Below are 23,150 nucleotides of genomic sequence, written 5' to 3'. Positions count from 1 at the left end.
ATGCATCCAAACAGTGAACGTGCTGGGCCAGGCTCCCTTCTGGCTTACACCGCTCCTACCTAGTTGGGTTCAGTGGAATTATTCCTGATTTACTCCAGCAGAAATCCGGAAGAATCGGGCCCATTATTAACAACATCAGGGAGTGCCGGGTACCTGAAGGCTCCGGTAGGCCCAGATCCCGGGAGGCGCCCCAGCACCCCACGCCTCCGCCGACTGCCATCTCTCTCCTTACAGGGCGTGTGCACCATGACGGCCGCATTTCTGCATTTCTTCTTCCTCTCGTCCTTCTGCTGGGTGCTGACCGAGGCCTGGCAGTCCTACCTGGCCGTGATCGGCAGGATCCGGACGCGCCTGGTCAGGAAGCGCTTCCTGTGCCTGGGATGGGGTAAGAGGCCTCGCGCGCCTTCTCCCATGCACAGCGGGTCCCGCTCAAGGAAGGCGCCGGGCTAGCGGTCAGGACAGAGGGAAGCACCTTTCACTCAATGGTCCGTCCCACGCCGAGCCCGCCTCCGGGGGAGCTAGGGAGCGAGGGATCATCGTCCCCTTTTCACAAGTGGAGAAACTGAGGCACAGAGCAGGGCAGCGTCTTGCCCAAGGTCACACAGCAAATCAGTGGGAATAGAAGCCAGGAGCCCTGCCTCCAGTGGTTACCGGCCCTTACTCCTGCCTTGTGTAACTCTAAGCCGGGACGTGGCTCGGACCCTTCCTTAGCAGCCCCCTCTGCACGGAGATACACAGCATCTGCCCCACTGGCTGCTGCAGAGCCCCGCCTTGCCCCGCCCCACCCCGCAGCATTGCCCCCATGCTGCTCGGACCCGGCATCTGCCCCACAGACCCCTCCACGCTGTGCTGTGCGCAGAGCTGCCTGCCTGCCTCGCTCTGACCCTGAGCCGTGCGACGAACCCCCCCGGCATGGGGGCCGAGTTAACCCCGAGGCGCTGTGGGTCGCTGCGTAGTTGCATGGCTAGGTGTGCCGGTGCTGGACATCCCAGACCCCTCAGTCTGGCTTGGGGTCCCCGGCTGCTGTCTCAGTGATGGACTCACCCCATGCTCTGGTTCTGTTCCCTGGGTGTAGTATAGACACGGCTCCTGCTGACACGGGGGGAGTGAGGGACAGGGTCAGATCGTCCCCCGGGCTCCGCTCCCAGCAGCTCCTGGTCTGGGGGGCTGGAGGGGGCAGGAGGGCGTTTCCTGTTGTTTGCCATGGGGGTGGGCTGCTGCACTGGTGTCGGCGGGGCAGGTGGTGCTGCTCTGGCCATTGTCTCGTCTCCCCCCCCAGGTTTGCCGGCCCTGGTGGTTGCGGTCTCTGTTGGCTTCACTCGGACCAAAGGCTACGGAACAGCGAGCTAGTGAGTGGGGCGTTGGAAGAGAGCTGGGGTGGGGTGGGGCCGCGGGGGCTCCCCCGCTGAAGGACACCAGGCCCAGCTGACGCGCCTGGAGCCAGGGGCAAGCAGCCGGGCTCCCCGGTTGGAGCCGGCCCGTGGGTCGGAGTGGGGAGGTGGGGGTGGAGGTGTTTCATCTGCCCGTCTCCCCTAATGGCGCCCTGCTCCCTCCGCAGCTGCTGGCTGTCCCTGGAAGGCGGTTTGCTCTACGCCTTCGTCGGCCCAGCTGCTGTCATTGTGCTGGTAGGTTTTGACCGTCTTATTGCTGAAGAAAAGAGCCAACCCTGCCCCCCTCCCCCCAGCCCCAGGGAGCCCCCTCTGCTTTGGACCCCAAGACAGACCCTCCTTCTCCTCCCCAGTGGCAGGGAGCCCATGCCTAGCCCAGAGCTCTGTGAGACAATCTGGACTCTCCCCTGCTTCCAATGCAACCCCGTCTCTCCCAGCCCCCAAGGGACGGGGGGGGGGGGGGGCGCGCTGCCCAGTGCTGGGTCCCCTGGGTGAGGTCACCGCCCTCACCCCGGGGCTCTGTCTCTCCCTCCCGACCCAGGTGAACATGCTCATCGGTATCATCGTCTTCAACAAGCTCATGTCTCGGGACGGCATCTCAGATAAGTCCAAAAAGCAGCGAGCCGGGTAAGTGCCCCCGGGGCTGCCCCCGTGTGGGGCGGGCGAGCGGGAGGGCGCGTGCAGGCAGGTCGCAGCCTCCACCCCTTGGCAGCCCAGGTGCAGCCGGGGGGGGAGCTGAAGCGCTGCTGGGCCGCCCGTGTCCCATTTGCTCTCAGGAAGGCCGGAGGGTCGGGGTCTTAAGAACCCCCCACCCCACCCCCACCTCGGCTCTGTCAGCGCATCTGCCACCTGCACCCGGGCTCGGCTCCAGTCGCTCACAAGTGACATGAAGTCTACCCGGTCCTCAGCAGGCACCTATCTGACAGGGCAAAGCTGGGGGGTGGAATGTGGATTTCCAGGAGGTGCCCCTCACCCCCCTTCCTCCCTGCAATCCAGAGAGACATCCCCCCGCCAGGTGAGACACGCCCTGGCCACCCATCAGCACCCCAGCACCCCACGCCCAGCGGGCTTAGCTGGCGGCCTGGGGAGCCAGACGGAGGGGTTGGCAGCAAGGGGGCAGTTTGTGCCCCGTTGTCTGCGCCCATTAGCAGTGGGGTGACCACCCCATGGAGCCTTTTGCCCATACCCAGCGCTGGGAATGCCATTGCCGCCGAGCTGCACTCAGGCAGAGCGGGGGAGGAGAGAGAGCCGGGGGGGTGAGGGGGGAAGAGGGGATCGTGCTGCAGAACCCCCCGATAGAGGGCCCGAGCCCCAAGCCATCCCCCGGCGAGAGCTGCCTGGCCTGGCGCCCCAGCCCCACGCGTCATTAACAAGCCAGCCTGCCGGCCTGCAACTAACCTGTGTCTCTCTCTCTCTCTCTCTCTCTCTCTGTTTTTCTCATTTGCTTTGTGTATGTGTCCGTCCGTCCGTCCCCTCCCGCCTGTCTCGCCGCCTCGTGCCCTCGCTTCCCGCCCCTTCCCACCCTCCCCTGGCTCCGGCCGGCCCCCCCCCCTCTCCCGTGGGGGTGGGGGTGCTCAGCTCAAAGCAACCCCCCTGCGGCCGCCTGCTGCTGAAATGTACCAAGTGTGGCGTGGTCTCCAGCACGGCCCTGACCTCCGCCACCGCCAGCAGCGCCATGTTAGTCTCAGCCCGCGCGCTCGCTGGCTTCTCCGCTCGCTCGCGCTGTCTTGTGTGGCCGCGATGCCCGCAGCATCCTCCAGCCGGCCGGGGCACTGGAAGGGGTTGGAAAGGGGGGACGTTGCCTGCTAGGCGCCCGGCGGTTTAACTCCATCTCCGGGGCTGCAGAGGCAGCTGTCGGGGGCCCAAATTGCCCTGGCTACGTGCCAGCCCCAGACAGCACCGATCACTTGCACAGGGGGCTTTGGACACAGCGCTGGGTCTGCACAGCTTTGAGTCAGGGAGGATGGGGCAGGTGCCGCTCGGCCTTCTGGGTAGCAGAGTGGGGCACAGGCCGTGGGGCCGGAGGAAATGGGTTACTGCTCCTTGTCCCTGCCCTCGGGCTCTCGCTAGCGCCCGGAGCCCCCTAGGCCTGCCCCTCCCCGGGGCTGGAGAATGCTGCGCGCTCGGAGCTGCTGCGGGCCGGGCGTCGGCGGCGCTGGCCCGTGCGTCTGGGCCCCCGGCTGTCTCTGCCCCTCCGTGTCTGTGTGTGCGCGAGACCCGCTGGGTGTGCTGCTGTCACTCCTGCATGCTCACTGCCGCTCCGCAAGTAACACGGCTCTGGGGGAAAGGTTCCTCGCAGGGGGCTCGGCCCCCCCTTTGCTGGGCAGCGGGGTGGGGAGGGGGGAACGCTGGCTCGGCAGCCTTTAGCAGCCAGACCCCAGACGGGGAGGCTCGGCCTGCCCGGGCTTTATGTGTGTATGTTGGGACTTTGCAGGGCTTCCAAGGGGGTGGACTCCCAGGCCCAGGGGAGGGCGTGGATTGCGGGGGGAAGAGGGGCCCGCTGGCGGAAATGGGGGGGAGAAGGGATGTGGAGAGGAGCAGGGAGCAAATGGCAGAGGGGAGCCAGGGTGGCAAGGTAGCAAAGACGAGCCACACGCCTGCTGGGCTGGGTGCGCGGAGTTTGGTGTTGGCTCCTTCCGCGGCAGTCACAAGGGAGAAGTGCACGAGGGCACGTCCCGCGGGGCCCCGGCTCCCCTCTGAGGAAAGCAGCGAGTGGGGGAACCACACCCTGCCCCGGGGACGCTGAGTCCGTTTTCCAGGCAGGCGCTGTCTGGGCTCTGCGGGGATGCAGCCTGGCTCCGGCCACCCCGGGGAAAGGGCCTGGCCCTCGCTCTGCAGGACGGGGGGGGCCGAACTCAGCCGCTGACGAGGACGTTCTCAGCCGAACGGGCCTGACGTTTCGTAAAAAAAAACCCCTTGTGCTTTGGCAGAGAATGCAGGAATCGGGGGTTCAGTGTGTCCAACATACATTGCATCCACATGTGCCCCCATACAGCTCCCCTAGCTCCCCCCACACCCAGGCATCGTGCCCCCTCTGTAGCCCCCCCGCCTTGCTCCTGACACATGCACGTTGCCCCGTGCCATGCGTCACACCCCCCAACTGGACTCATCTCTTTGCACCCAATGTCTCCGCAGTGCTTGTGGGATCCCAGGCCAGCCCCATTGCATTTGCTCTCTGCAGGAGAGGCCTGGAATCAGCCCCCCCGGAGAAAAAAGCCCCGGATGGGGGCGTGTTATGCGCCTGTCAATCTGCCTGCAGAGCTGGGATGCAGGGGAGCTGCCAGCCTGCCCTCTCCATCCTGGAGGCCGCTCACATGGTTAATCCATCGGCACTATATCATCCCTTTCTCATTCTGCTGCTGCTATTCCTGGCGAGAGAGAGACGCACGCACACACTGCGCTGTTCAGCTTTCCACCTGGAATGCTTTGTCTCAGGAAGAAAGGGCTCAGTGGAAGAAAGGCAAAAATAGCCACCAGAAATGAGGAGTGAGGCCCCTCCCGCTAGTATCCCCAGCGGCCCCGGTTCTCTCTCACGCCGGTGGGAATCAGGAGTGACTCCTCTCCAACCCGGCAGCCACCCCAGTGTAAATGTAGTGGGTCTGATCCAGCCCTGCCCTGCACCTCGCACGGGTTTTTGCATCGGTGCAGAAGGCGTTTTTTTGCACCTGTTCTGCACTAGTATAAATGAGGAGCTCAGCTCATTGAAGTGGGCCGAGCTCTTCTTTGCAAACCCGGCCCACGGTGCGGAGCAATTCAGACCTGGGGTCCAGCGCGCGTCAGATCAGGTTCCATTCTCCTCCCGCTATCTCAGCTTCCCCCTAAAGTTGGGGGGAAAGGACTTGTTAGCGGTAATCCAAGCACAGGATCTGAGTGCAGCCCCAGAGCTTGCTGAAGCCCGTATTATAGCAAAGCCGGCAGGGTTTCCCATTGCCAGCCCTGCAACTTCTCTCCCTTAAATCTCCGGGCGGCTTCGCCTTCCCTCTGCCACCTAATGAGCTTCCAGCAGCTGAGCGGAGCAGCGAGGAGAGAGGTTAGAATGAGAAGATAGTTCAATCTAAAGAGCCACGTGCATGAGCCGTTCCTGCCTCCCTCTGTCCTCTGCATGTTGCGCCTGCCTCACGTCTGCAAGGGTTCGCATGCTTCATCTGCACAAGCGGGGGCGGCTGCCCGGCCTTGTAGAGACAAAGCGACGAGCTTCCGCCATTGCTGTGGGTCTTTCTCACCCCAAGAGGTGACGGGGCTCTTAGGCCTGGATTTTTAAAGGGAGCGAAGCATTGCTGCACGCCGCAGTGCAACGCCTAATTGATTTAGGAGCCTCGGTCTTGTTTTCAGAAGGGCTTGAGGCACTTAGGAACCAAAATCCCTTTGACAGTCGCTAGAGTTTAGGCCGTTAGAAGTGTGGGCCTTCGTGCACGGAGGGAACACTGCGCTGAATAGCACTGCTCAGGGGAATGGGATTCAGAGCCGTTCTCCGGGGCCTGGGGCAAAGCCAGGTCAGTCAAGGAATGGCGGTGTTGGCCTACGTGCAATGAGTTTGCTGGGGCTCTGTCCGGTGCCCCCATCAGAAGCTGACACGCAGCCGGGGCAGAGAGGCCAAGAACCGGCTGGGCTGCCATGGCTGCGCTGGGTCTGGGGGAGCTGTGTCCAGGATGCCCCCGTTGCCCGGAAGCTGCGCCTGTGAGCGGGAGGTTTATGTGACCTGCCACCTGGGTGCCAGTCGGGCTCTCGCCGGCACGCCGTGTCGCGCACACTTGCCAGCGTGCGGGCAGGCAAGTGTGCACGACACAGGACAGCTGTGTTTTGCAAGGTGGGGGGGGCTGACTGCTGGCCCTTTGTTTTTCCCGCGCCATAGAAACAAGTCCGTGCTTTGCTCCCTTCCTGCCCTCCCCCCCCCCCCCCCCCGAGCTGCGGTCCAGCCGAGAGTCCTCGCGCGCTGCGGAAGGGGGATCTGGGGGGCTGCGGGGCGTGGCACTGCCCTGTGCCGTGCGGGTCGTGCACACGCTCTGGGCCTGCTCTTTGCAAGGGCTCCCTGGTTTTTCTAGCCCTTTGAACACTGGCTCAGCACCCCAGAGCGCTGGCCCCCTGCCTCCCAGGGGAAGGGGCTCCCACAGGAACAGCCTCCAGGCCTTTTAAACAGCAGCCTCTCCCCATGATCGGCTCTGGGACTCGTCTGTCTCACCCTTCTCCCTCCCTCTCCCCGCCCAGGGCCTCACTGTGGAGCTCCTGCGTGGTCCTGCCCCTGCTGGCGCTCACCTGGATGTCGGCCGTGCTCGCCATGACCGACCGGCGCTCCATCCTCTTCCAGGTCCTCTTCGCCGTCTTCAACTCGGTGCAGGGCTTCGTCATCATCACCGTGCACTGCTTCCTGCGCCGAGAGGTGGGGCCCCGCGCCGGCCTGCCCGGCCTTCACTGCTCACGCACCTAGCCCAGCTGCTGGGCTGATCCACGGGCCCAGCTTCCAGCCATCTGTGTCTCAGTCTGCCCCTGGCCTTGCACACACAAGGGGCGTGCACACTGGTTTCCACTTCTGCAGAAAAAGGGTCCCACCATAATCGGCCCTTGGTGGGATTCAATGGGTCTGCTCCCCCCCACACACACCTTGTTCCCCCATGGAACAAGGGGCCCTGCGCTCTTTGCACACCCCGTTGCCATGGGTTGAGGGTTTGCACACCCGCTCCACTACCTGTGCAAAACAGTGGGTGGAAATGCAGAGGCGGGGCAGGCCCCACTCCTTCTTGTGGAGACAATAGGGAAAGCAAAGGCGCCTTTGAATCAAAGCCCGTGATCCCGGCTGGAGGCAGCTGTAACAGACCAGATCAAATTATGGCTTGATGCTCACTAATTTAATGTGAATGGGGTCGCCCAGGGCTGCGGGATGGGAGAGGATGGATTTCTGTCTGTCATCCATCCGTCTGGAGAACAGCCTCTTTCCGAGCCCGTCCATCTGCATTCCACAGCGCCCTTGGATGCCCATTTATCTTAGCCTGACGCACTGCAAACGGCAGCTCTATAAACATAAAACGCTGTCAGAGAGAGAGCGCAGGCGAGGTCTGTCGTTACGAGCTTCTGCCCCAGCCTGTCGCAAACCAGGCAGCTCCGACCGGCTCCGTCCGTGTGACAGCCTGGGAAAGTCAGCAGCAGCCGCCTCGCATTGGGATGCCAGGCAGGGCGGCCGGAGCAGAGGGTCAGCAGCACGAGCCGAGGGACTTGGGATTTATAGAGTCTGGTGAAGAGGCGTCTCCGGAGAGACTGGGCCAGTCTATAAATATCTGCGAGGGAACGGCATGAGCGGGAGCAGGAGTCGGTCCGAGCCTCTGTGGATGGGCCTGGCGCGGGTTCTCATCAGGGCGGGGGCTAAGGGGCTGTCACTGCCCAGTTGCCGCGGGGGCTTAGGGAAGATGCTCCTGGCCATGCCGTGGGGAGCGGCCCCGCCGGGTGCAGGAGGGCGAGAGGTTGCCGCACTGGCCTGTGTGTGAAACTCCCCCTGTGCAATGGGATTAAGGGGGGATTTCCCTGACCTTGCGCTGGCCCCTCCGCAGGGCTCGGTCCAGCGCCATGTGGGGCAAGTGTCCACGACCCCGGGTCCCCAGCAGGCGCTGCACTGTCAGCCCCAGCCCAGGGGCCGAGGCCTCCACGGAGCAGACGGAGACTGACCTCCCGTCTCAGTGCCGGGGCTGGGTGCGGGGATCAGACGGGCAGCTCCAGGCAGGGCGTGAGGATTGGCGGGGTGGGTCCAGGCAGGGTGCAGGGATTGGATGGGGCGGGGTGGATCTGGGGGCGGTGGAGGGCTTGACCAGGCAGATCCGGCTGGATCGTGGACCCTCGTGATCCTTTGTGAGAGCGGCACGGCACCAGGGGCCCCGCTCTCCCTGCCCACGCCCGGGGCGGTAACCGCAGCCTCTGCCTCGCCCAGGTGCAGGACGTGGTGAAGTGCCAGATCGGGGTGTGCAAGAGCGACGAGAACGAGAACTCGCCTGACTCCTGCAAGAACGGACAGGTGCAGATCATGGTGAGGGAGCGGTCAGCCGGGCGGCACGGGGCCCCGGCTAGGGGCGGCGGGGTGGCACGGGGTGAGCAAGCAGTACAGAGCCTGGGGCAGCTGGGTGGCGCAGAGCGAGCGGGCAGCAGAGGACCAGGGCCAGAGGTGGCCGGGTGGCATGAGGCGAGCAGGTGGCACGGGGCCCAGGCCAGGGGTGGCCGAGCGGGATGGGGCAGCAGGCAGCCCGGGGCCCAGGTTCAGGGGGGCTGGGTCGCACAGGGCCTGGGCAGATTGACTGGCGCTAACTCAGCACGAGCAGCGTGGACCATGCTGCCCTGGTGGCAGCTCAGGCTAGTCACCCAAGCTCCTAGGCAGGGGGCCGGGTGGGTTGGGACTCGGTGGCTAGCCCGAGCCACCGCCAAGGCCGTAACGTCTCCCCTGCTCGCACTGGGAATCGCCTCCCCGTGGCCCGGTGCCCGCCGCCCTGCGTGCCGTCTGTGATGCATTCATTCCTCCCTCTCGCCGTCTCTCCCCCTCTTCCTCTGTTTTTATAGACAGACTTTGAAAAGGACGTTGACCTGGCATGTCAGACAGGTGAGCCTGGCCCTGCTCCGGGGGGGGGGGGAGGGGAGGGGTTTGGGAGGGATGGCCAGGAGGGCAGCGCTGTGTCCCGCCCCCCCCTCCCCCCCCAAGCCAGGGACATGCATTGCTGCAGAGCCATGCAGTCCCTTTAAAAGAGAAGGGGAGGGGCTTACCATTAAGAGGGAAGGGCTAGTTTATAGCAAACAAATCCATGTCCAAAATTGGAGCAGTGCCAGTCGGGCGCTGTGGGGGAGGGCACCCCCTGCCGGGGCTAATGGTCTGGGATTAAGGCTGCTTAAGACAGGGCCAGTCCCCTTCCCAGCCTGCCCCCATGCGGGAGTCTCTAGAGGGTGGGGACACCCCGGCTCATCACGTCACATCTCCCCCCCCCTCCTCCCAACAGTCCTCTTCAAGGAGATGAACGCGTGCAACCCTGCCACCATCACGGGCACCTTGTCGCGCATCTCCCTGGACGGCGACGAGGACCCCAAACTCAACCCGGGCTCCGAGGGCGGCCTGGGCTTCTCCAGCCTCCCGGGGAACATCCCGCCCACCAGCATCCTGGTGCAGGTGCCCCAGCTGGCGCACAAGGGGCTGAACGAACTCGGCGACCCGCCCGCCAAGAAGGACGTCAACCTGGACAGCCGGGGGCCCGTCTACCTGTGCACGGACAGCAGCCTGCGGCAGATGGATTACGGCTGGATGCGGCCGCCGGAGCCGGCGCTGGAGAGCGACTACATGGTGCTGCCCCGCCGGACTGTGAGCCTCAAGCCCTATGGCCGGGAGGAGGGGAAACTCAACATCAAGGTGGATGAGGTGCCGCACCCGGGCAAGGGGCGCCGGTTGGCCGACTCTGAGGCCTACCCCGGCTTTGTCTCAGTGGACCACATCAATGTGAACTTGAACCAGCCCTACGGGACGGCGAAGCACCCGTACGGCCTTCAGTTCAAGCAGCACCCCACGGTCCGGCAGATCCTGGCCTCGGAGCTCTCGGAGCGCAGCCGCACCATGCCACGCACGGTGCCCGGGTCCGCCATGAAAGTGGGCTCGCTCGAGGTGAGCTCACCCAGCCCTAGGCCGAGAGCTGGCTGCCCGGGGGGAGCGGGCAGGCGTGGGACTGCAGGAAAGCATGCACAGGTGCAGCGGCGGGTGTGGGGGGGGACTGCACACCTGTGTGTGTGTGTGTTTGAGCAAACGTGTGCGTCTGTGTGGGTGCGAGGACGTGCAAGAGTGCATCACCACACGTGCAAGAGAGCAACGAGCGTGAGAGAGAGAAAGCGGGCGTTTGTGCAAGCACACGTCATCGACCCCGTGTGCGAGTGTGTGAGAGGTCGCGTGCAAAGATGTGAGTGTGTGCACAGCAGGGCTGTCCCGTTTCCGTGGAGCGTGTGAAGCGGGCCTGTCTCGTCTCGGGGCGGTGCGGGGGGCGGTGCAGTGCGGTGCAGGGGGCTGTCACCCCCACTCTAGCTGCGTTTCCTTTGTGCCCAGAACTGTCCCGGCTTTGAGCAGCTCCTTGCCAGCTCTGGGGTGTGTCTCACCCTTTGGGAGGAGCCGGATGCTAGATTTACCCTCCCTTTAGTTCACTACTTTCCCCCCCCAACGTACATCATGACAGGAGTAGGAGCCAGTACGTTCCCCTGGCTGAGCCCCAACCCCACGGCCGGTGTCACCCCGAACCCAGGCCAGCCCTGGGAACAGTGTAATTAACTGCTGGCCGCAAAACACCAGGGGGCGCTTGCACATCCCTTTTCTGTGTGACACATCAAAATGGTGGCTGTTGTTTGCTGTTGGGAGTGGGGTCCGTGGGCAAAAGGGCTCCTGGGTTCTGTTCCTGGCTCTGCCACTAATTTTTTCTGTGCTAGTCACTTACCCGCACAGTGCCTCAATTTACCCAACTGCAAAGTGGGGATAATGCAACTTGCCTGGCTGGGGAGGTTTAATTAATAGCTGCCTGGGGCTTTGACCTCCTCCGATGAAAGGCGCCAGCACCGTGTGCGTGACGGATTATCATCACTTTCAACTTCTTGGTGACAGAGTGACTGAGGCAAAAGAGAGACAGAAGCCACAAAGCCAGAGGAAGTTTCCCAGCTGGATTCTCTTTTAAAGCAGGTCCGAGGTGGGGGCCTGCCCAGATGGTTAGCGTCTCTCCCAGCTAGTAACCACGAACCACAAAGCCCCTAGGGCAGGAAGATGCCTCACCCCGGCAGGGGGCAAGCATCTGCTGCCACAGCCCAGTGCTTCCGGTGCCGTCTTCAGAGACCTGGGTTTAATTCCCTGCTCTGCCACAGGCTGGGTTTGCGATCTTGGGCGAGTCACTCAGTCCCCACCTCTGCAATGGGGTAGTAGCCCTTCTCCACAAACCCATGTCAGGGGGCTGGGAAGCTTCACGGCATTAAAGGATGGTTAGGCGCTATGGTAACGGTTGCCATAGCAGTATGGTGTCTCGCTAGCCGGGCTACCTAACGCTTTGGGACCGCAGGTGTCAGGTAGCCTATCAGGAGTCTGGGTTGAATTAGCAAATGCAGATGAGGGCAGGGGAGGAGCCTAGAAAGCATGGGGGCGGGGCATCCTTGGGGACTAGCGCAGAGGTAGTCGCTATGGGAAATCCAGCCGACGGAGGGAGCTATCACCTTTGCTGCCCTCTGCTCCTGGGACCCAGTTTTTGCTGGCTGGGGGATCTCCTGCTGAAGTCAGGGAGACTTGCGCCCACTCCGGTCAGGTCTAAATTGGCGTTTTTCTCCCAGCCCCGCGGCATGTGTTTTCCCCCCCTCTTTGCCGGATAAACCAGTAAAGATCTTTCTTTTTTCCTCCGCTTCCCCCTTTTCGGTTTGGTTTGGCCGGCGCGTGTATTTCACCCCCAGAGGAAGAGGTTACGATACTCAGATCTGGATTTTGAGGTAAGCGCCGCTGACACCCGCCCTGCTTCTGCTATCGGCCCGGCGCGGGGACAGATCTGCCTTCTGCGCTTAGGGGGGCGAGCAGTACAGTGAGTGCCGTCCTGCCCGGGCGCAGAGGGATGAAGGATGTCCGGGGCTTGCTCTCTGGGGAGAGACGGCGCCTGGCGATGGCTGGGGAGGACCTCTGCAAGCAGCCGGTCTGGGTTTGGGAAATCAAATGTCCTTTATTTCTTTCCCTCCTGCACCGCAGCCCTGGCCTGGTTTAAGCAGAATCTGATGAAATAGACGCTGAGCCGCGAGGAGTTTTATACCAGACAATAAAGCGTGTTGGCAGTTGATTACAACGCCGGAGGGGAGCTGGGACTAGACGGGAACTAATGCCCACAGCCGGGGGGGGTCGGTGGCAGCGTCACTTCCACTGGTGGGAAGGAGGAAATGCCGAGTAATTTAAGCCCCTCAACTTTGATCTGCCACACGTTTGTGACTGTTTCAATCTGCTGGGGGAGAGGGGGGGGTCAGGGGGTCCTTCTGGGGGGCTGGAGTCCTGCCCGAGTCCTTCCCGCCACTCTGTTGCCAAGAAACGTCAGCCACACAGCCACCATAGCTGCTGTTTCTGGTGGGTGCTACAGAAATCCAGTGTGTGAGCGCCCCCTGCTGTCGCGTGTTAAGTCACAAGCGTTATTCCCATAGCGCAGGAGGGGGCGGGGATGGGGGCGATGCTGTTTGTCCGTGAAAGGGCTCTGACCGGACGGACGGATGTGTCCCCCTCACCCTCCTCGTCCCTTTGCAGAAAGTCATGCACACCAGGAAGCGCCACTCCGAGCTCTACCACGAGCTGAACCAGAAATTCCACACGATGGACCGTTACCGGGCGCCCGCCACCAATGCTGCTAAGGTGAGGATGTCGGGCAGGGGGTGGGAGGGGCCCCGGAACCCTTCCGGTCACTGTCCTGTGCGGTTGCCCTTGGCTGTCAGTCCCCCGTCAGCATCTGGTGTCTCGCACAGGCTGTACCGGGATCCTCAGCTTCAGCCTCCGCCCGTGGGAATCATCTGTACCTCCATGGGGCCCAGTAGCCGTGTCGTACAGCGCCTCCTGCCGGGAGAACCTGGGAATGGCGTAACGGGGAGCTCCCCACAGACAGAGCTCCCGTCCCTCTCCCGGCTGGGAGAGCCTGGGGTGGAATATCTGGCCGCTGTCCCACAGCTAGTGCATTTACACGCCTCCCACGGCATTTATTGTGGAGCCCTCTCTGCATCCGATGCATGTACGCTGTCGCGTCGCCACGGCCAGCGCTGTCCTGCCGTTCTCTGCTGGGACGGCTGGGATTCGAGAGGCTGGGGAGTCTCTCTCTACAGCGTCCTTCCCCCGTTCCCTTCATCTCCCCCGCTGCGGGGGGACCCCACCAAGATGGGCTTAGGCAGATGGTCGAATCGAAAGGTGGATATCGCGCTTCACACACTGCTTCCCCCCCATGCCGGGGGCTTTCTGGGGCCCGACAGCGCCTGGGAGGGCTGGCGTCCGGTGACTGGTGCCACAGGGCTGAGCTGCGGGCTGTGCCGTAGGGCGTCTGACGCCAGCTGCCTTTTCTGTGCTTCCCCGCAGAGAGAGAAGCGGTGGAGCGTCTCTTCGGGCGGCGGGGAGAGAACCACGTCCAGCGTAAGTGCCCGGCCACGCCCGCCCACAGGTCCGGCAGCCCCAGCCCCCGGGGAGGGGGGCTCCCTGGGGCAGGGACGTTAGCCCCACAGATCCCTCCCCCCTCCCTGTGGAGTCGTCTTCACGTCCACTGTCAGGGATACAGGCACGTCGTCATCTTCATCCTCATCCTTGTCTTCGCTCTGTCCGTTGCAGGATGAAGGCCTCACGGGGTGCTGCCGGGCGTGATCCTGTAGCTCACGCAAAGCCTCCCAGCTTGTCTGTCCATCCTCATCGCCCCCCCATCCCGTCTCCACCCCCCCGTAAGTGTCATGTCTCCCCCCATGCTGTCCCGGCAGCCTCCTGGCTCTTGTCCGGGTGCCCCTTCCCCAAGCTCCCTCCTTCATCCCATGCTTTGGCTCTTCGGGCTCAGATTCACGTCATTCCACGCTTCGCTCCCGGCCCCCCGCCTGCCCTCGGCTCCCCCACCCCGCCCGCCCGCCGGCCGGCCGCGTGCCCCATGCTCTGGCCTCCCGCCCACCTGCCCTCTGCCCGTGCGCTCCGGCCTGCCCTTTTCTCCAGGTGGCTTCCAAAACATCTGCTTTCGGCCCGGAGCCAGCTGCAGGAAGCAGGAACGCAGCCGGGAGTGGGGGGCTTTCCAGGCCCCTCTCGCCCGGCCCTGGTTTCCCGCTGCCCTGCCCCTCGCGCCTGTGCAAAACCTCCTGCTGGCAGCATTTTCCTCCCCACTCTGCCCAGGGCTGCTCTGCCTCTCGGGGTCCCCCGCTGGCCGTAGTGCAGCGTGCTCTTACAGCCGCCTCTCTGGGCTCCTGCACTGTCTACGGCCCGTTTACACTGCCAGGCTGGCAGAGGGGGCCCGCTCCCCGGTTCTCTCTCTCTCGCCGGCTAGTCTTATTAATGACTTGCATCCCAGTAGGTCACAACCAGGCCCCCCCTGTGCTGGGGGCTGGGACCGACAGCCCAAGCCCCATATTAATCCCAGCCTCCAGGGAACAGGCGGAGGGTGGGGGAAGGCCGGTCCCTCTCTCCCCAGGCGCGGAGGGGGAGCCGAGCCCAGCGGCGCCAGCGCTTTGGCTCCATCGCGTCCCAGCTGCTTCTCCTCCCTCCGCCCCCCGTAGGAAGTGACCAGCCCCGAGGAGCAGCAGCATCAGCGGCAGAAAAGCTGGAGCACCTTCAAGGCCATGACGCTGAGCTCGCTGCCCCCCAAGCAGCGGGAGAGGCTGGAGCTGCACTGCGCCAGCTGGGAGACCCCGCGCATGAGCCTGGACGTGTCGGAAGGGGACTTCCAGACGGAGGTGTGAACCAGGCGCCCACGCCCGGCTCGTGCAGACGGGAAGCAAACACGAGGACGATAGGATTTTTATTTTTCCTTTTGTGGGGGTTTTGGTTTTCTTGTTCGACCCCTGGGGGTGGCCCCCCCCCATTGGACTCTGCTCCCCCGCCAAGGGCCCCCGGGCTCCCGGCTCAACAGCCTCCTTTCGCCTTTTGTTGTGGGCTTTTTCTTCTCCCTCTGCTCCCCCCGCTGTTGTCACTGAGGGGCCGCGCACACTCGGGGCCACCCGCACACACGGATCTAGGGCCGGACACGCACACGGGGACACGTACGCACCAGGCGGGCTCCCACGGCCCTGCCGCCAGCCCCTCCCTCTGCAGGAGCCGGCGGGATCTGACTCCCGCACGGAGCGTCCTGTTAACGGGGCGGGGGAGGGGGGGAGTGGCAGCTCTGAACTTTTTTGTACCTGGGCCTCTCTTCACACCATGTGCATCTGGGACCGATGCCCAGGCCCATCGAGGCAGCCCTGCCCTCCGTTCGGGGGAGGAGGGGGTCTCGCTGTTCCCGCCACTGTTCTTCCTGCTCCCCCCCCCACCCCGTCGGGAGAGGGCCGCCTCCATCCCATAGCCCCCAGAGCCCACCTTGGGAGGGGGCCCTCCCCTGCTCACACCCCCCCTTTCTGTCCCCCGGGGCGGGCGCTGTCTTTGTTGAAATAAAAGTTCACTCTCTGTGGCTCTGCTGCCGGGGGCACTGGCCTCCTTTGCTTGGCGAGCAGCATGGTCCGCTCTGCTGCTCCCACCGTGCGGCGGGTGGGGGGCGGGAGCCTGCCGGGTTCAGCAGGCGATGGGGGGGGGGGTGTCACTTGGAGGCTGCTGCTTCTGCCCTTCTCCTTCCTGCACATGCCAGCCTCCCGCCGAGCCCCAGCTCCCTCCCTGCCAGCCGGCTCCCGCTGCATGGGGAGGGGGTGACCTGCACGTGCTCCCGGCCTGCGCTCCAGCTGGGGGCGTTCGTAGCACCACGTGGGGCAGGGCACGGCCTGGTGCTGCCCCCGTCACCAGCGTCCTTTGCTTCCTCGGGGCTGCTCCGGATCTCCCCGTGGCTAAAGGCACGAGAGGAGGGGCTGGCGTGGGGAGAGGAGATGCCCCCCGGTGCCAGCGGGAGAGGGCGGGGCTGCTTTCTGCTGCCCCAGCCTGGCAGGAAATGGCTCACGCCCGGTGCCCCCTTGCAGCCCTTCCCGGCTGCCTCTGCAGGGACCAATTCCAGGCTGCCTAGGAGCGAACGGGCACAGGCGCGTCCAGATCCCGCCCAGGCGGGGCGAGGATGTGTGCGGGGATCTCGCGGGACGCACCCCGCCTGCCTGCGGAGTCAAAGGGTGTCAAACCCCAGCTTCAGGGGGCTCGGGGCTACGACAGGTGGGAGACGAGGGAGATTGGGGCCGAGGCACTGGGAAGGGGGGGGGCAAAGGGATGCTGTCATTGGCCCCCCGCCCGCTGGTGCTGCCCCTAATACTGCCCCACCTGTGCCCGATTGAGGGGGTCGCCGATTGCGCTGCTTGTGAGCTGTGGCGTCTCCCTTCGCCGGTGCTTTGCTCCCTGTGGAGAAGCGGCCTGCAATGCCGAGTGACGGACGGATCTTCCGGCAGGACAGCACGGCTGGTCCCAGGCTGGGGCACTGCTGCTGCCACATTGGGGCACCCCACGGTGCCAGCTCGCACAGTGCTGGGGAATTGGGGGCAGCAGAGACAGGGGAGAGCATCCCCTCCGGAGCCCCCCGCCCCGCTCCCTGCTACACCCAGGCCTTGGGCTCGAGCACGGGCGAGGGGTGCGAAAGCTCCGCTCCTTGTCCCATGTCCCCACCCCCTGGTCTCCCCCCTGTGTGGCCGTGTGTGTGGGGGCTGAGAGCTCCCACCCCCCCCCCACCCCCCTCCCAGCCGCTTGCTCCCGCTTCTCACTGGCCCTGCAGGGAGCTGCAGCCTGCAGAAGACGCTCAGAGACGGGTGGGCTGAAAGGTCAGGATTATCATACGAGGAACATCACAATCTGCCTGCAGCATGGGTGCAGCACAGGGGTGGGATGGGGAGAATGCAACGTCCCTGCCCTGCTCTCTCCCACTGGTACCCTGGGGCTGCACGCCCTCCGCACTCCCTTCCCCTTCGCTGGTTTCCGGGCTGGAGCAGGCGGAGGGAGTGTGCCTGGCGCAGGGGGGTGGCACTGTTCAGCCCAGGCCCCGGGACAGCCAAAAAGCTGTTTCTAGCTGCCCCTTTCCCTCTCCCTGCTGTGAAGTGCCTCTGTGCAGTGGGGGAGGGGAGACGAAGCATCACGTGCTGGCTGAAAGCGGGATGCTGGTCGCCACAGGACGCACGGGCTGCCCTCCATCTAGTAGATCCGACCTACTCCTGGGAGCTGGGGACTTAAGCCACAGCCCCTCACCAGTGCATTTTGTCTTCATGGCTCAGATGCATGTTAACGAACTCGCGTGGTCACCGGGGCGAGGCAGGCTGCTGTTTTATAGGTGGGGAAACTGAGGCAGAGAGCGGTGACTTGCCTGGGGTCACCTCCAGTCAGTGGCCTAGTAGGGCATTGCACCCTGAGCGGTGCCTTAATTACAGAGCCAAGCTCCTGGCAGCCTGGACAGGAGTTTCTCCTTTCCTCGTGGGTGCCCGCTCCCTGGAGCTGGTGCGTGGGCTCCATAGCGAGAAGGAGCCCAGCGCCCCATCTGCTGCAGGGGGCGGGAACTGCAAATGCAAACTTTATCCTCCTACACCCACCCTCACCTCGCCCCAGACTCTGCTGCCGAGACAGAATTGCCTGGCTCATCTGCAGCAGGACCAGCTGGGCCCTTTCTGGTCGTCCCTCCCGGCCGGGACGCCAGGTGTGTTTGGCATTTCTGCTGGCTGGCTGGCGGCCCAGGAAAGTGCTTTCGCCGCTGGGGCCCGGCTCTGACTCAAAGCCTTGGCTGTCACCTGGCAAAGGAAGGCGGCTGGAGGCGGCAGATGTCGCTAATTCATTTGTCATGGAGTTACTGGCCCAGCGGTGAACGAACCCGCTGGCACCATGGCCGTGCAGCACGCTGACCCGACAGCCATCATGGGTGGGGGTAGCTAGGGCCTGGCAGGGCTGGGTAGTGACCTGGGGTCCATAGGCCCTGGCCGGACTTTGAGCTCGCCCCAAGCTGTGGGTTTGATCACGTTGTTGCACATCTCCAGCACCAGCAATGTTGGCAGCACATGGGCAATCTGCAATCCAACCCCCACACTCCCCGGCCGACCCCTGAAAACTACTTGGCTGTGGTCCTTTTCGGGGTCCCCTGCAGCTGGTGGCTATTTGCACTAGAACCCCAGAGATTTATATTCCTTGCGGTTTCCTTGTGATTGCTCCAGCCCCGCCCAGCCAGCGCCCTGAGCTGGCCCTCCCTGGCGAGCGTGAGCCCACTCCCTCCGTGGCCTTGGGCACGTCTCACCCACCCCTCTCCCCCCCCACCCACTGTGCCTCTTCCCCCATCAGCCGGCTGGGAAGGATGCCGCTGCCCTGGCTCACAGGGCCCCGTGGGGCAAATGCAACGGCTGCAAGATGCCCGGAAGAGACGTGAGCCTAGCCCAAGCCCTGCATCCCGGCAGCAGCCCCCGGAACGCGTCCCCTCCACCTGCTCGCTGGAACTGCTGAGGAGGCCCCGTGTGGTGGCCCTGCTCAGCCGGCTGGTGGTCTGGGGTCACAGGGCACGTGCGCTGGGGAGCAGGGGGTGGGACTGGGCACATAGGGCCGCAATGAGGTGCTGTGGATGTGCACGCCTGGGCTTTGCTTCCCCCAGGGGGTTTCCCAGAAGCTGGTCACCCAGGGGAATAAAGGCCATCTACGCGGGACGGCTTGGTTGGTAACGTCGCCTTGCCTCGCCCCGCTATAAATCGCTGTAGGGCAGCGGCTCGGTAACATACCGGCCTGCCCTGGGGACATCAGAGTGGAGAGAGGTTGTGTCCGCACAGGACAGGCCGCCTAACTGGTTCGAACAGGGGCCCATTCGTCCTGCCACCACGGTCCCACAATGCACTGGCAGGCTTGCTAAATCTCCCAGAATGCACTGCAACAATGAATCGCGTCCTCCCACTGCTGTCCCATAATGCATTGGGCGCCGTGCCACATCTCCCAGAATGCACTGCTTCCAGGAGCTGAGCTTGCAAGGGTGAGCTAGGTACCCACAGGACATTGCAGCTGAACCAGTTTAGAACAGCAATGGTTTTAAGGGGGAAAATGGGAACCCTGAGCCCCAAATGGAGATCGCTTTTTTATATAGAAACCCCCCAAAGTAGAACAGAGACCCCTGAATACCTAACCCCCCCTCCACCCCATACATCGACAAGGGAGACATCACTGTCCCAGCAGGCTTTGTTGCCCCTTTAAAGACTGGGGGCCTGATTCTGATCTTCTTGGCGCTGGTGTAAATCAGAACTAACTGTATCAAAGCCAGCTGGTATGAGTGAGAGGTGACACAGGGTCTGGTGTGAACTCTCTCTAACCCAGCTGGGGAGCATGGGCTTAATTTTTCCAGCCATGCTGGCCTCCCATTGGCTTCCCATGACATTGCAGATGGTCAATACCCTACTGTCTTCCCACCTCCTTCCTGGCCCTGTCTTTTAAATGTGGTGCAGAGGCGTCCCTGCCCCTTCTGGCCAATAGGATCAAAGAATTCTCCTGGTTTAGTTTTCTATTGGATGGACTCCTCCAAGCTCCACCCTAATAGGCGGAGCATTTGCCAGGCAACCTCTATAAAAGGGGAGAGGCTAGGGTGGCCCTCAGAGTCCTGCCTGGTCTGTGTTGAGGGAGTTGTTTCCTTGAAGCACCTTAACTTCCAAACTGGGGGAGAAATGCTGTCTGGGCCGAGCAGCCAGCCCAGCGTGGAAGCTGCGGGTAAGCGAGATGCTGGGCTGCGGATGACTTGCAAGGCGGGTACAGCCAGAGACCTGCCGTTTCTGCGGGCCAAGTGCATTGAACACACCTGGGCTCCTTGCTCCCTGTGTGCCACCCTCCCAGCCCTTCGCTTTCAGGGGTTCCTTGCAACTCCCCCAGTATTCCCCGTGTTGTCCCCTCCCCCACACTGGGGTCTCCCCCATCAGGGGGTTTGGTGTGTCCTCTTTCAAGGGGTCCCCAGGCTGGGGTTCTGGGTGCACTCCCCATGTCTCCCTATCCTCCTACTAATGCCCCAACTCCCCCCATACCAGAGGTTCTCTGTGCTCCCCACCGCAGGCCCCGCTTCCTCCCTGACCCCAGGGGCTCTGTGCCCCTTTTCCCCCACCAGAGCTTTTGAGTCCCCCTCCCTTCCGCCTTGCCCCGTACCAGGGTCTCCTTTTGCCACCTATCGACCCCCGGTGCCAGCATCAGTATGTACCGCGCCCTTCCCCCCTGGTGTTTGCCTGGGAAATGCGTCATTCAGGGTGTCACCCCCTTACACTCTCTGGAGGGGCTGAGCAGGGCGATGGTTGTGCTGGGGGGGGGCGTTAATGGGGCGCTCAAGTGGCTTTTTGCTCTATAAACAATTGCGGAGGCGCACGGCGCTGCAGACAGCCGGGGCGTCACGGAGTCCCCCTTTTCCCCCTTTGGTTTTCCGATTTCTGGGCCCTTGCCCCCCCCCCCCCCCAATCCACCCTGTTCTGCTCATCGCCACCCACTCCGCTACCTGAGATTGTGGAATGGGTCACGGGCCGTGCTCAGAAGCGCTCGTGGCTCTAGCCACACCGAGAAGCGAGGGCGAGGCCTCCGCCAGGTCCGCCGACGAGCGGGAGGCCCGGCCCGATGCGGGGAGCCCCCGTCTGGGGGACGAGAGCCTCCGAGTGTCACTCCCCGAGCTGCTGCTGACATCTTCCGTGACCTGGGGCAAGTCGCTTCCCCCGCCTCGGGGTCCCCATCTGCAGGAAGCGGGCTGTGCTCCAGCTTGTGGAGCGTGCGTGGGGGGGGGGGGGAAGAGGGCGCACAGTCGATCTGATGGGAAATGGAGCATTCATAATAAGCCATCTGTTGTTCCCAGCTTGCCTTAATGTGCGTGGCCATGAGATGCAATGCACGCGGGACCTGCTGCAAGGGCGTGATGGAAACAGGGCTCTGGCCTAGAGGTCGGGTCCTTCTTTCCAGGCACAATGCCCTGAGTGCAGCTGGAGCCAGTGGGATTGCTGCATCTCTGGTCCGGGGGAACACCTCGGTGTGAGCCGAGCACGGGCATGTCGTCCTGGGCGGGGGAGGGGGGCTGGGAGTCAGGATCCCTGGATTCTCTCATGGCTCTGTCAGTGACCAGCCGGCCCAGTCACGTCACCGGTCTGTGCCTCAGTTTCCCTATCATTAGTTGAAGGTGTGCGTGGGAAGGGCTTAAATACCCCCCTTGTCTCTAGTGCCTAATATCCACGGGTCTCAAAGCACCGGCCGCTATTTAATTAGCATCATTATTTCCCCTCTCTGAATTGTCTCTTCAAGCCTCGCCCTGGATCCCCAGCACAACAGCCGCCCCCAGCGAGAGGAAGGCTCCCGGGAGCGCCCGCTGGGTGTCTCCGCCCGGCTGCCGTGTGAACCGGATGGCCCCGGGAGCTCCAGAGTTAACCTAGCTGCGGATGGCAGCACATGGGACGGTGGGTTCCTCGGGCCCTGGCGAGGACAAAGCCCCCGGTCCGTTTCGCTCTGGCTGGCCGAACCCGGAGGCGGCAGACGCCAGCAGCCCTGCGAAGCCAGCGCGTGTGGCTTACAAACTGCCGGGCTTCCAGCTGACTGCTTCCAGCTGAGATGGCGCTTGTGTGTCCAGGGCCTCCGGACCAATGCCGCCCTCCCCCGGCGCGACGGCCGCAAGCTGGTGAATTGCAGAGGCTTCTCTCCAGCAAACGTGCCACCCGCTCCGTGTGCCTCGCGCCGCTGGTCCAAACCCAGCTTCACCGTTCTCAGTTTGCAGATGGGGAAACTGAGGCACGGGGGAGGGTTTGGGGGCCTGACCAAACTGCAACTGCAAAACGGGCAAGAGAACCCAGGAGTCCTGCGTCTTCCTCACTCGAGCTCGAGGAGAGGGCCCTCGGCTGTTAGCTGTAGTAGGACTTTTATCCTGCCCTAGAGCGTGCAGGGCTAGCCCGGTACGAGCTGACCTCCCGAAAGCACGGGCTGGTGCACGGCGTGACTGTCCTGGCGCGATGGGGAGGGCGCTGTCTGCCAGGTGCAATGGGAGCTGCTCGTGTTTTTCACCGTGCAAAGGAGCGATTAGTTACATGGGTGCAAAGGCTCCGGGGGGGCTGCCCAGCTGTGTGGGGGAGGCCATCTGCCCTCAGCCAGGAACTGCGGGGCAGCAGGGGAGGGGGCGTTGTGGGGCTAGGATCTTAGTGATTATTTTTGCAAGGGGAGAAGCGGGGGTGGTCTGCTCCGGTATAAACGTGGCCCTTGATTCGGTTTGAGCTCAGAGCTCTGTGCGCCCGGCACAACAGGCCCCGCCAGCAAAATCTCGCCTCCACTAAACTCAGGAGCTTCCCGCTGCGCCGCCGGCCCGGCCCGGCCTGCCACCCACCCGTGTGCTCGGCTCCTGGGGGCCCCCGGTTCAGCACGCGCCGCCCCCACGCGGGCAAAAATAGCTTTAACTGACGCGCCGGGCCGGGGTGCGCGTGACTCCCGCCCCGCCGCTGACAAGTTAATGAGGCTCGGTTTGCGAAGCGCGGCGTGGAAGTGTTGACACAGGTCTTTTTTTAGTGCCCGGCCTGCCTGCAGCGGGGGGAGACGCAACCCAGCCGGAGCCAGGAGCCAGGGAAGCGCTAATTACCACGGAGGCGCTGGGGCTTGTCAGAGGACATCACGTCTGTTCCCAGCCCCGGGGGGCCTCCAGCCAGCTCCTGCTCCTACTCCCCCGGCGCAGGGGGGGCAGGTGGAGCTCGGCTGGGGGGGTGACGTGCAGTGACTGACACGGCGGCGCTGGAGCCGGCGGGCTGGGGTCCAGAGGTGACGGCTCATTAGGACGGCTGAGAATGAGCGACGGGGCCGCTAGCTGCCCCCGGTGCTCTCCTGACGAGCGGGTCCTCGCTCGGCCCGGTGCCTGGCAGATGATTTCCCCTGTCGCTTGAGGACGCACCAGGCCAGGCGCCCCTAGCCCAACTCTGCTTTTCCAGACAGCGCCGTGCGTATCCCTGGGCGGGCGAAGAGCTTCAGAGCAGACGGGGCGCTCCGCCTCCCGCCAGGCCCGGCTGAAGTGGGAGTGAAGCTGGGCCAAGGTCTCGTCCGGGCATCCGGCAGCCTCCCCAGGGCAGCCTGCTCTTGGGAGGTGTCCAGAGCAGGGCCCTCCGCTGCAGCGGGGCCGGATTGTGCATGGTTCGTGCCTGGATCTCCGCTCCGGGCTCCCCTCTGCCATCTAAACGGGCCCACCCCCAGGGACCAGG

General features: G+C 63.9%; 1 protein-coding gene and 1 long non-coding RNA gene across 2 annotated transcripts in view; both read left to right on the top strand.

Moving 5' to 3' along the window:
• The window catches only part of ADGRB2 (adhesion G protein-coupled receptor B2), a 58,908-nt gene extending 43,406 nt beyond the window's left edge, over positions 1-15,502 (top strand). The window contains exons 19-30 of the mRNA XM_067533738.1: positions 235-385; positions 1,280-1,349; positions 1,559-1,625; positions 1,930-2,015; positions 6,594-6,765; positions 8,302-8,397; positions 8,922-8,961; positions 9,353-10,005; positions 11,811-11,846; positions 12,637-12,741; positions 13,450-13,503; positions 14,616-15,502. Coding sequence (XP_067389839.1) covers positions 235-385; positions 1,280-1,349; positions 1,559-1,625; positions 1,930-2,015; positions 6,594-6,765; positions 8,302-8,397; positions 8,922-8,961; positions 9,353-10,005; positions 11,811-11,846; positions 12,637-12,741; positions 13,450-13,503; positions 14,616-14,798 — 1,713 coding nt within the window. The 3' untranslated portion in view covers positions 14,799-15,502. The remainder of the gene's footprint in view (positions 1-234; positions 386-1,279; positions 1,350-1,558; positions 1,626-1,929; positions 2,016-6,593; positions 6,766-8,301; positions 8,398-8,921; positions 8,962-9,352; positions 10,006-11,810; positions 11,847-12,636; positions 12,742-13,449; positions 13,504-14,615) is intronic.
• Positions 15,503-19,561: 4,059 nt separating this feature from the next.
• LOC137143863 (uncharacterized) lies at positions 19,562-22,917 on the top strand. The gene is made up of 2 exons (XR_010917287.1): positions 19,562-19,671; positions 21,226-22,917. It is a non-coding gene; the product is annotated as an uncharacterized lncRNA (long non-coding RNA).
• The last annotated feature ends 233 nt before the right edge of the window (positions 22,918-23,150 follow it).

The sequence above is a fragment of the Emydura macquarii genome, unplaced genomic scaffold (assembly GCF_026122565.2).
Source record: "Emydura macquarii macquarii isolate MOO-44397 ecotype Brisbane River unplaced genomic scaffold, CSIRO-AGI_Emac_v2 contig_3348, whole genome shotgun sequence".
Classification (NCBI taxonomy): Eukaryota; Metazoa; Chordata; order Testudines; family Chelidae; genus Emydura; species Emydura macquarii.
This window is presented reverse-complemented; position numbering and strand designations above follow the sequence as displayed.